Below are 12,388 nucleotides of genomic sequence, written 5' to 3' on the forward strand. Positions count from 1 at the left end.
GAATACAAATGAATGCTAACGGAGTTCAGGGGCTATTAAGTAGCAATTATTTTACTAGATCTGGGAAGGATGAAATCGAATAGAGTGACGCTCCTAGTAGCACACGTTCCAGCCGTGTATTCCAGCCGTAACCCTAGCCTTATACCTAGGGTTGCCAACCGTCCCTTAAAATACGGAATCGTCCCGTATTTCGAAACAAAAGTACACGTCCCGTATTGAGCTAATAAGGGACGCACTTTGTCCCGTAATACAGTGAGAATCAAAAGTAGTCTATAACTTTTAATGGAATTAACGCTTTGTTTGAAAACATAATTCCCAGCCCCTCTCCTGCTTTGTGACCAATGAGCTGACAGCACACTTACGAGTATGACAATTCAGATTACTGTTGTATTGCTGATAATGTTTGCACTCCGTGCTTACTGTCCCTTGTGGTCCACCGTAGTGGCAACGGGGAGTGTTTGCTGTCACGAAAGTGGGTGTGTTTTATGTTGAAATGGACGAGCGGCAATAAAGATAATGGTGGCTCACGAAGCAGATTATGAACACGTTATTCATAAGTTTGAGACAGAATATTACATGGTGTCAGAGTAAATCGAACTAAACGCCCACCGACAGAGCGAAATGGATTCGTCGGGAGTTCCTGCACCACGGATGGACTGGGATTCAGCCAATCTTCCCGATGCCTGGCGGAGGTTCGTGCAACATGTGAAGCTAATGTTTAGCGGCCCGCTAAGCGGCAAGCCCGAGGAGACCCAGTACAGCTATCTTCTTCTGTGGGTAGGAGAAAGAGGCAGGGACATTTATAACACATGGCAGCTGTCTGATGAAGAAGCTAAAAAGCTGACCACATATCTCGACAGGTTTGAACAGTACCTCATGCCGAAAACGAACACCATTTTCGCCAGATACAAGTTTAATGAAAGACTCCAAGGTAAAGGGGAGTCATTTGAACACTTTGTGACCGAGTTAAAGTTACTCGTCAAGCAGTGTGGCTACGTTAACAGTGATGAAATGGTCCGAGACAGGATTGTCTTTGCAACCAGTTTACCACAAGTCAGAGAAAAGCTGCTGAGCCAAGGGTCAGATTTGACTCTAGAAAAAGCCATAGACATTGCACGCTCCTATGAGATCGCACGAGAGCAATTGAAAGCCATGGTTGACCCACACGCGAGCCTGCAGGGAGCAGCGCCCGCGCATGCAGTATCCGCTAAGCGCCAGAGTACGCAGCAAAAAGATAGGAGGGCACCTCATTATAATAAGATGGGAAAAGTGTGTGGAAGATGTGCACGAGCACACAGCCAGAAGGAGGAGTGTCCTGCAAAAGGGAAGAGGTGCAAAAAGTGCAATAAAATGAACCACTTTGCCAAAGCATGCCGTTCACAAGCACCACACCAACCCAACCCAGTGTACTCTATTAACCCTGACACTCCAAGCGATGAAGCGGAGCTATTCATAGATTCCATAACAAAGTGCAACGAAGGGGAGGCCGATGAACAGGCTTACGCCGACGTAGAAGTAGGCTCACTGCATCACACCGTGAGTTTTAAGCTTGACACAGGAGCCACTGCTAACGTCATCCCTGCCCGATTGTTTAAGAAGTGTTTTAAGCAGGTTAGCTTGGCACCGCCCACACGCACACTATCTGGCTATGGAGGAGAAAAACTCAACATCAAGGGCACATGCCAGTTGAAGTGCAGGTGGAAAGGCATTCACAAGATGCTGACATTTGACATAGTAGACACTGCAGCACCCCCCATCCTAGGGTTGAGAGCATGCCTGGATCTAAACCTAGTCAAGCTGGTCATGTCAGTACAGATCACAAATGTCATGGAGGAGTTTGCCGATGTGTTCGAGGGCATAGGGAAATTCCCAGGAGAATGCGACTTACACATTGACCCAGACGCCATGCCCGTTGTGTGCCCCCCCCGGAGGATCCCTTTCACACTGCGGGAACGACTGAAACGGGAGTTGGATGACATGGAGAAAAACGGCATAATCATCAAAGTAAAAGAACCCACAGAATGGGTAAACGGACTGGTGGTCGCAGAGAAGCGTACTGGGAAGCTCAGAGCATGCCTCGATCCTCGCGAATTAAACAAAGCCATCAAAAGACCTCATTACCCGCTTCCAACATTGGATGACATCACACCAAAGCTGGCAGGAGCACAGTACTTCAGTGTCATGGATGCTCGCTCAGGCTATTGGGCCATCCAACTAACCACCAAGTCATCGCTCCTCACCACCTTCAACACGACCTTTGGCAGGTACCGTTTTCTGCGCCTTCCTTTTGGGATAATATCAGGACAGGACATTTTCCAAAGGAAAATCGATGAGACGTATGAAGGGCTCAATGGAGTGGCAGCCATCGTGGATGACATCCTCGTGTTTGGCAGGACAAAGGAGGAACACGACGAGAACCTCCGTGCCATGCTTGAGCGCACACGGGAGCGAGGAGTACGTCTCAATCCAGAGAAATGTGTCATAGGCGCCACAGAAGTGAGCTACTTTGGACACAAACTCACCCGGGAGGGCATCCAGCCAGACCCAAAGAAACTGCAGGCCATAAAGGACATGCCACCTCCTGAGAATAAGAATGAGCTTGAGACAATCCTTGGAATGGCGAACTACCTGTCCAGATTCGCACCACGACTATCAGAGGTGAACGCACCGCTGCGTCAGCTGCTCAAACAAGACTCAGAGTTCATCTGGGATCAGACCCACGACAGAGTCTTCCAGCAAATGAAAGATCTCATAACCAGAGAACCAGGCCCCATACTGGCATACTACGACACGATCAAGGAGCTACGGCTACAGGTAGATGCATCAAAGTATGGTTTGGGAGCTGTGTTAATGCAGGACGGACATCCAATAGCATATGCTTCAAAGACACTGACCCTAACAGAAGTCAACTATGCACAGATCGAAAAAGAGCTCTTTGCAGTGCTGTTTGGATGCAAGCGTTTCCACACGTACATATACGGCAGGAGAGTCATCGTAGAGTCGGACCACAAGCCGTTGGAGCACATACTGAAGAAACCAATCTCTGTAGCCCCTGCTCGTCTGCAGCGCATGCTGTTACAGCTGCAGAGATACGACATAGAGATCGTGCACCGGCCCGGAAAAGACATACCTGTGGCCGACACACTGTCCAGGAAACCATTGCCCGACCAAGACAGCACGCTGAGTGAAGGCATGGAGGACCAGATCCACTCGGTGATAAACAGCCTCCCAGTAAGTGACAAAAAACTCTCAGAGATACAGGCTGCAACAGGATGCGACCCGCAGCTCACCCTGCTGAAGCAAACTGTGCAGGATGGCTGGCCTGAGGACAGAAAAAAATGCCCCAAAACCCTTTTGGACTTCTGGACTTTCAGAGATGAAATTTCACACTCCCATGGCATCATCTTCAAAGGTGACAAAATTATAGTGCCAACAGCCCTAAGAAACAACATGCTGGAGAGAATCCACACTGGGCACATGGGGATTGAGAGGAGTAAGCAGAGAGCAAGGGACGCCCTCTTCTGGCCAGGCATGGGCAAGGACATAGCTGCCACGGTGGAAAACTGTTCCATATGTCAGGAGAGGCGCGCGGCGAATCCCAAAGAACCTCTCATCCCACACCAGATCCCTGAGAGGCCATGGCAGGCAGTGGCCTCAGATCTCTTCACATGGCGTGGACGGGACTACTTGGTAGTTGTGGACTACTACAGCCGCTACTTTGAGGTCGAAAGGCTATTCTCTACCACTGCAGGGTCCGTCATCAAAAAGCTCAAGGCCATATTCGCCAGACATGGTATACCAGAGACGCTTATCTCAGATAACGGCCCACAATACAGCTCTCGAGAGTTCAAGGATTTTGCAGTCACATGGGACTTTGTCCACACGACCTCAAGTCCTTTGTACCCGCAAAGCAACGGCCTTGCCGAAAGAACAGTCAAGACGGCCAAATCAGTTCTGGATAAAGCTCATGCTCAGGGAGTAGATCCCTACCTGTCCCTATTGGAGCAAAGGAACACGCCAGTCGACAGCTTCAGGTCACCCGCGCAGCTCCTCATGAGTCGACGTCTACGCTCAGTGCTTCCTGTTACCGGATGCCACCTGGTACCTCGCATCATAAGCCCGACGGTTGTGCAAAAAACACGGATGGAAAGACAAGAGCATCAGAGGCGTTACTACAATCGCAGCGCCACACCACTACCGAGGCTGCAGCAGGGGGACCACATTCGCTTTCAGCACGAGTCCGGAGCCTGGAAACCGGCTGTCATCATCCGACCTGCAGAGACTGCCCGCTCTTTCGTGATCCGCACTGGTGAGGGACAGACTATACGGCGTAACCGACGGCACCTGAGAGGCGCCAAGGCGTCACCGGCACCTTCAGCACCAACATCCGATCTGGTAACCCAGCCAGATAGTGCGGCTCAACAACAAGCAGAGCCCCTGTCACTATCTAGAGACACTACAACACCAACCATGGACACTAGCCCTGCACTGACCACCAGATCAGGACGAGTGGTCAAACCGAGGGTTATTCTTGACCTGTGATGTAAAGGGTGTAGGCGTATCGCTGCCCTAACAAAAAACAAAAAGGAAACATGTCAAATGTCCATGTACTAATGAGTGCATATCCCACATCGCATTGTTGTTGTTAGTTTAGGCCGCAGTAATTTTACACATGGCAATGTTGAAAAACTGTTCCTTATCCTCAGGTTCGGGATGTTCTATTTTGAAATGTATACCAGCTGTGTCACTGGTGGGCATCTAAAAAAAAAGGGAGATGTTGTATTGCTGATAATGTTTGCACTCCGTGCTTACTGTCCCTTGTGGTCCACCGTAGTGGCAACGGGGAGTGTTTGCTGTCACGAAAGTGGGTGTGTTTTATGTTGAAATGGACGAGCGGCAATAAAGATAATGGTGGCTCACGAAGCAGATTATGAACACGTTATTCATAAGTTTGAGACAGAATATTACAATTACCACTCATCTCATTGGTCGAGGAAAGGTCGCTTACGGAGAAAATACCGGAAGACAACAAATGACCACAACAAGAAGCATGGCCAACAGGGAAACAAACGCAGACACTGCGGTGCAAGTCTCGGACGACAGTAAACCTAAAGCTGGGCAGACACTGTGCAATTTTTTTCAGTCACGTTATTCAGCTCCTGCTCAAACTGCACGATTGACTCGCAGTTGGTAGGTCACGATGCAGGTCTCACACTATACCGCCCGATGCTCTGATGCGACCTGAGTGCTCACACTGTGCCTCCATAAAATGAAGGTTATAACAGAAAATCTGTCGCGCTCTCTCTCTCCGTCTTACACTCACACAGACACACCACCACCATCAACTTTGCTAAATTGCTAGTGAAAAACATTGATCGGGCAGCTGTGATTGAGCAGCAATGTAGATCCAACTATTTTCACGGTTGTTGTGGTCGTGATAATTTTGTGATGCCACATCGAAAAGGCTCGGATGAGCTTTCCAAAGTTCTACAAGTTGTGCCTCCATCGCTTGTGTCCAGATCACAGGCTGCACTGCTGTGCTGCTCCATCTTTTACACCAACGTTTACGTGTTTGCGCGCGAGCAGTGTGAGCGGCTGTGGTGAGACCCTCACGAGCGATTGATGATCGGGAGCTGGTCGTGAGGTGTTAATCACTTCTCGTTACCCCACGTATACTACACGATGCACGATGAAGGCCAAAATCGGTCCGATCACTCAAAAATCGGCTCAAAATGGGCCTAAAACTGCACAGTGTAAGCCCAGCATTAGAGCAGCAATGTTTGTTCCCCTCAGAGAAAGGGAAGAATGGGAAAAGGAAAACACCTGGCTGGAAAAAGTTAATATGGGCATGTGCAGTGAATATCAGCGCTATGTGGCCAGAAGTGTGATAATATAATTTATTTTGTGTAATAAACAACTGCAAGAATAGATGATTACAACAAATAGATGACTAATACATAAAAGTAATACATAGATGAATAATGATGATGAGTTAAGATGCGTAATCATGGGAACAAGCGGGTTTACAAACAGGAGCAGCTGATTAGCATTAGAAAAGCTGAAATAATACCTCAACTGAAGCCAGTTGTACTAAATGCACTAAATGTGCACTGTTACAAGAATGTTTTTCTTTCTATTGTTTTCTATTATTTTAAGTTAAGCAGGACAGAGTTCTTTTAAAGAAAGATTTACTTATATTCTCAAAAGTTAAGCATGACAGGTTTCTGTTTAAGAAAGAGACCTGTTTTATCGTGTTAATGTTGTTATTTTGAGCTAAAAATAAATGGCTAAATGATCATTTGTTTCACATGTGTTCATATCACAAAGAATACACATCTACTTAAATCAAATTCAAGTCAAATGGTTAAAAAAATAATTTCACACACAAAAAAAGAGCTAGAAAATTCACCACACTGGGAAGGGTGAAGACAATTGGGTCGCCCGGCCCTGGCCACGAGGTGTCCCTTATTTATTTTTCAGGGAGTTGGCAACCCTACTTATACCTAACGTCAACCACCACCTTAATCGTGTTAGATAGTTTCTTCCAAAGCGATTTAAATAACAAATTTCCCACGTGTGGGACTAATAAAGGTTATCTTATCTTATAAAATAAACGTACATGTGTAGATTCATTCCAAATGGTTCTCATGTTTCCTCATTTTTCCCAACTCGTAATATAGGGACGCGTTGGGTGGCCGAAAGCGTAATATACCGACGATTTGTCAAGTAGTGTAAAATGTTACACTTTGGGAGTGAAAACGTGCTGGCTGTTTGCACATTTCCATAATATGATATAAATGAGGTGTGTTTCAATAATTTTACACAGTATAGCATAGGGCTGTTCGATATAACGATAAATATCGGATGACGATATAAAAACGTCTATCTTTCATTTTACGCTATCGTTTGTTTCGTGGTGTCACAAAATAAACTGTTTACGGCAATATTTTTTCATCGTTTTGATGGTCACTGTAGTGGCTATATTAATTTCTTATTCTCTTATATTGAATATAACCACACTACAGACGGACAAGCGACTGTTTTTATGCATTGTCGTTAGCAACAACGACGGTAAAACCATCGCGTATCCGCTTGTTTATTTTCCACATAAACCTTTCACAATAAAGCTCAAGATCCTGTTTACACTTTTCAAAATAAACTGAATCACGTGAAAGAGTATGCAGTGTTTACGGATGAGAAGCAAAAAAGAGCTGCCAGGTGCTAAAAAATAAACCTTAGACTCAAACGTTAGAACAGGCTTTTCCCCGCAGCACGCCGTGTAATAAATACTCACATAGAAAACAGAGGCCGTTTACAGCTTATGTCTAAAAATGTATAGTTTCATGCATCGGTTAAAACACTCGACTCCAGCTACATGACGCTCAGCTGGAAACACTTTACACAAATCGAGCTGCCCGAGATTCACAGAATTTTCAGAAAATGTAAAATTTTTGTGATTTTATATCGTTATCCGGACAATAGATGTCTTATATCGGGATATGAGATTTTGGTCATATTGCACAGCCCTAGTATAGCATTTTAGCTAATTATACCTGCTTATTTTATGTATAGTAGTTGACTGGCTATAACTTCAAAAGAACAAAAGGCTGCTTTTTCATGACTGATCAACTGGTCTTTATAGATGTTGACATTTGAAATATTTCTGTTGTTGCTGTTTCATGTAATACTAAAGTCAAAAATAGCAGCAACAACCAACTCACGAAGCTAATGTCAGGCATTAGCGACAGGTAAAATTTTCATTCCAGCCAGCAAAATGTCATCAAGTATGCCTGCTTTTGTTTTTAAAGGGCCAGTTACTTCAAAAGTGCTACGAACACGGCAGCTCTGACATCCACACTGAGCTAACTGAACCTGAAAATCCCAATTTGTTTTCTTTTGTCAAACATGCACCATTTCTTATGACTGCTTACAGTTTGTTCTTCCCATTCATCATTTCTTGACTACTTTGCTGTGCTTAAGGAAAGGTTGCGTCTACTAGACAACAACGGTAAGCTCCAAGACGAAGAGACATAAGAGCAAGCTAAAAACATATAAGGAAGAGGTATAGAACGAAGTGAAATAGGAAAGAAGGAGAGACAGAGACTCATAAATCAAGTAGAGGTGAGATTGCTGAATCAGGGTTGATTGTGCCTGGGAGAGACAATAAAGCCTGTAATCATCTGTCTCTGCTGCACAGAACTGGCAATTATCTGCCCATACCTGACCGCCAGAACAGAAAGGGCAAGATCCATCTACCTTCACCCTATCACCCTATAGAGCTCCAGCTTTTAATGGGAAATTCATGTACTGACGCAAGCTGAAAGCAAAGAAGAAGAAAAAAAGAAACTCCAGGAGTGCTATTGATATTAAGAAGAAGTGTTGCTGGGATAGTCTTTTTTCATGTATGAAATGTAGTGGGTTGAATCAAAGTAGCTGTTTGGATCTTTCATCTCGTTCCATCCACACACATATTAACACACACGCATAATGTATCCTGTCAATATATTACCTCAGATAAGAGGAGAGTAGCCACTCATTAGGCTGGTATAACACTGCCTACGGAGGCTCCATTTGCTTCCAGTGCAGTTCCTTCATCATAACGTCTGCTTTCAAACAGCTGTCTGATATTGGCATTTAGGGTACAAATTTCCCTCCATTTCCCTCCAATACATCTGAGCCTGAAGCATATGGACCATCACTCTCCGGCTGAAAGCACTGCACTGAGGCCTAAAAGCATTTTTTGCCAGTCCAATAACAGAGCCAAATGAATAGTGTGGCTGTAATTAATCTTTTCTATTGACTGAATAAAACCTCTTGGTGGAACTCAGCTATGTGATTTTTTCCCCCCCCTCTGTAGCGCTGTGTTTTCCATCCCTAATAGAAGAGTTTGGAGAATAATTGCAAAGTTGCTTCCAGTATTATGAATGATCAATGCTTTTATAAAACACAAATTAAAAGGCAAAAAAGGCACTCAAGAAACTAATACATCGAAGCAGGTGCTTTGTAGCAAACATGAGCCTGAAGCAGAGCAGAGGGTCAGCTGTGATTTCTGCTTGTTTGTTCATTTTGCTGCTTGCATACTGCAAAGTCAGAAATCTGTCACAGCCACCTGCATGCAGGGACATAATTTAGACTTTTTAATAATTAATTACAATCCTCAGACAAAAATTAAAAAAGAGAGACCCAGAGCACTGTGACAGATTAAGGTGTTGAACATGCTACTTCTATCCTCCGAAGGAGGACATCTTAAGCTCATTTAATAATAATAATAATAATAATAATAATAATAATAATAATAATAATAATAATAATAAGCAATTATAAAAAAAATAATAAATTGATGTGATGCTGACCTATAGTGTCACAATATAATCAGCAAGCCGTCGGCTAAAAGCGACTAACTGCTCACCATACCTCCCACTCACATGAGTCAGCTGTAAGTCAGAGCATGAGAACTACAAGGTTAGTACGTGAGCAGAACTTTAAATAGTTTCCTGAAACTGAGAGATAGATTCAAGTTTGAAAAGTTAAGTAAAAAACTTTGAAATTAAAGTACTTACAATGTAAAGAAACATGTTTCTTTACATTGTGCTTTCAAGGAGCCAGACTTTCCTGTACTGTTTTAAAGGGGTCTTGAACAATAGTACAATAGTTCTTCAGACTTTCTGAAGATCTTTCAGAGTTTTTCTCAGGATACTCTAAGCCTTGTACCCGACCATTTCCAGAGATTTGTTTTAAAGATTTTTTTTAACTGTGACCTATCAGTCCTTCAAACAAAAGAGGCATCTAACGCAAGGGATGAACCTGTGTTTTGTCCAAACATAAAAGAAAACTTGTATCTTTAGAAGAACTGCCAGACCTATAAATACTATCTACACCAGATAAACAATATCTGCAAGTCGTATCCTTTACAAACAGGAAAGAAATCCAGGACCTGACACAGGACTTGAGAAATGCATCTAGGTTGTCACTGGATCCATCTAATGTTCACCTAAGCCTTAAAAATGGTCTCAGTGGAGGGTGGTTGTCAATAAACCATTCCTAAGGGAAGGAAACAGGGATAAAAGACTGACATTTGCCAAATTACACAAGAACTGGACTGAACATCCATGGCAAGAGGTCTGATGAATCCAAATCTGATGTTTTCAGTTAAAATCCTCATCAATATGTATGGAGCAGGTCAGGAGAGAGCTACAACCGTGAGTTTACAGAAATCTGCAAAACATGGTGGAGGCTCCGTCATGCTTTGAAAATGCAGAGAGTTGTCTGTCAGCTCTCTTTTGCTCCAGAGAGGTAAAAAAATCATGCACCCTTGAAGACCATTTCGTCAGTCACTCCTCTTGGTTTAGCCAGCAGTCAGTGTCCATATTGCCAAGGGAGCTGCACTACCTGATAAGCAGAGGTAGAGGTTCTCTGACACATCTGTCTGCTTGATGAGCCAAGTGTCAAAGCCCCCCAAAGTGCTGGATGGAGTGCATCAATAAACGACTTTAATCCCCTCCTGGGGCCAATGTCCTCCCCCTAATAAGGGATCGTCTTACACCACTGGCAGAAAGGAGAGAGGTAAAAGTGACTTGGCAGGGGCTTCAGCACGGGGATGTACTGTACACTGGGAATTGTCTGTACACAGGTAAAAGGCTGTAAATCAAACGCGCTTGCTGTTGCCTTAATTGCAGGACGGAATTGGTGTTTTGTTTCCTCCTCCTCCTTATTTTCCCTCGCTCCTTTGCCCTCTATCGCCCTTTTTCACTCTTTAGTCTATATGTCTGTTTGTTATCACTCTCGTCCTATAACACCGCCTCTGTTTTTATTTTCTCTTTTTTATCTCAGGCTATTTTGCCCACCTCCGCTATGTATCCCACTCTGCCCCAGACGGTCTAACTTGCCAGACAGAAGCGGAAAAGCAGAAGGATGGGGGACGGGCAGTATTGGTTGTGCTGAAGGACGAGTGGGTTGCTAGCATCCGCAGGGAAGATCCAATGAGTGTCCTAGTCAGAGTGACCCTAATTAACCACATATTATCTGCAGGCTGTGTGGAGGATGAAGGCCCTCAGCTCTAGACCCTACAGGCCTGGAGACCCATAGACAGAGACTCTCTGCTAAAGCACACTTCATATTCTGCCTCAAAGCAAGACAGAGAGAGAGGTGGGGGCGTGAGGCAGGACCATGAAAAAATAGAACCAAAGAAAAGCAGAAATCTTGCTGAAGGGAAGACAGGTGGCTTGAAGCACATCTGTGGGTCAGGACCTTTCTATAATGAGCAAATAAACAAGACAAATAAAAAAAAAGTGCAGGAGGAATATGTAGTGACTGTTACTGACACCTTCACAAAGAGGAAGACATAATTTGGCTTTGTCTGTCATATCCCGAACATATCCATTCCCCCCTCTGCCCAGGTGGTGTTTGAATAAATTGAAGTTTTTGTAGGAGGAGGGGATCATTATTCTACGGAGAGATAATGAGCTCATTTTCTCACCTGACATTAAAAATCCCAGAAATGAACACTTGGCTACATTGACAGGTTGTCATATACACGGCGTCAACAAGGCAATGCAATCTGGGAACTACAGAGAACCCTCATTGACACAAACAATAAGCAGCCCCCACAGGCAGGCAGAGACTCTGATTTCTGTAGAAAACATTTTAGTAGCAGCTGTGACATACCTCATTTCAGATGAAAGACGAGCCAATATCAACAACAAGATTAAACAGGAGATTAACTGACACCAAGCAGCCAACTGTTTGAAGAATCCAAAGGTTATAGCTCATAGAGCATGCCGTCTCTTAAAGCATAATAGTTATTACCAGTGTTATGAGCTGCTGGTGAATTTATTTCACATTTACATAACAGCCAAACCACTGTATAAAATAGTGCAGTGTTAACAGTTCAAGCATTTACAGGGCTTTCATGAAGCATTACAGGGTAAATCTATCCCTTACTAACCCTGCTGTTCGTCTGCCATTCTGAGTCACTGCAACATGTTTCCGTGATGTAATTCCGGCTCTAAGTCCCGAGTCGAGGCTCGCGCTGTCACCTACCTCGGTCGGTGTCGTAGAGGTAGACGAACTTCTGCCATTTGTAGTGAGAGAGGAGGCTGAGGACAGCACCCCGGAGGGCAGGTCGCATCTGGATGACAAACTGCACCTCATTATCGGTGGGGTAACTGGGTGTGACAAAGGAGGTGTGCAAAGCGCCGCAGAACGAGGTCAAGGTGTTCATGGACTTCTTGTCGTAGAATCCGAAGATGGCGTACACCCCGCGGGAGAACTGAGAGCAAACTGCAGGGACAGCAAAGTACATGAAGGACACGAGTTAAAAAAAAACATGATCATTCTCCGCAAGAACACTTTATTTTGGATACTTGACCCCTCAATAATATCCAATCGA

The 12,388-nt window shown here is 44.5% G+C and overlaps 1 protein-coding gene across 7 annotated transcripts in view; it reads right to left on the reverse strand.

Annotated features, from left to right (window-relative positions):
* LOC308408256 (glutamate receptor 3) overlaps positions 1 to 12,388 on the reverse strand; it is a 108,494-nt gene that overhangs the window by 71,272 nt on the left and 24,834 nt on the right. For all 7 annotated transcript variants that reach the window (XR_013973773.1, XR_013973774.1, XR_013973775.1 and 4 more), the window contains exon 3: positions 12,040 to 12,279. Coding sequence is in view for 4 of the 7 variants with exons in the window: in XM_080900431.1 (XP_080756557.1) it covers positions 12,040 to 12,279 (240 nt within the window). In the remaining 3 variants the exon portion in view is untranslated. The remainder of the gene's footprint in view (positions 1 to 12,039; positions 12,280 to 12,388) is intronic.

Source organism: Rhamphochromis sp. 'chilingali', assembly GCF_963969265.1.
Source record: "Rhamphochromis sp. 'chilingali' genome assembly, chromosome: 13".
Classification (NCBI taxonomy): Eukaryota; Metazoa; Chordata; class Actinopteri; order Cichliformes; family Cichlidae; genus Rhamphochromis; species Rhamphochromis sp. 'chilingali'.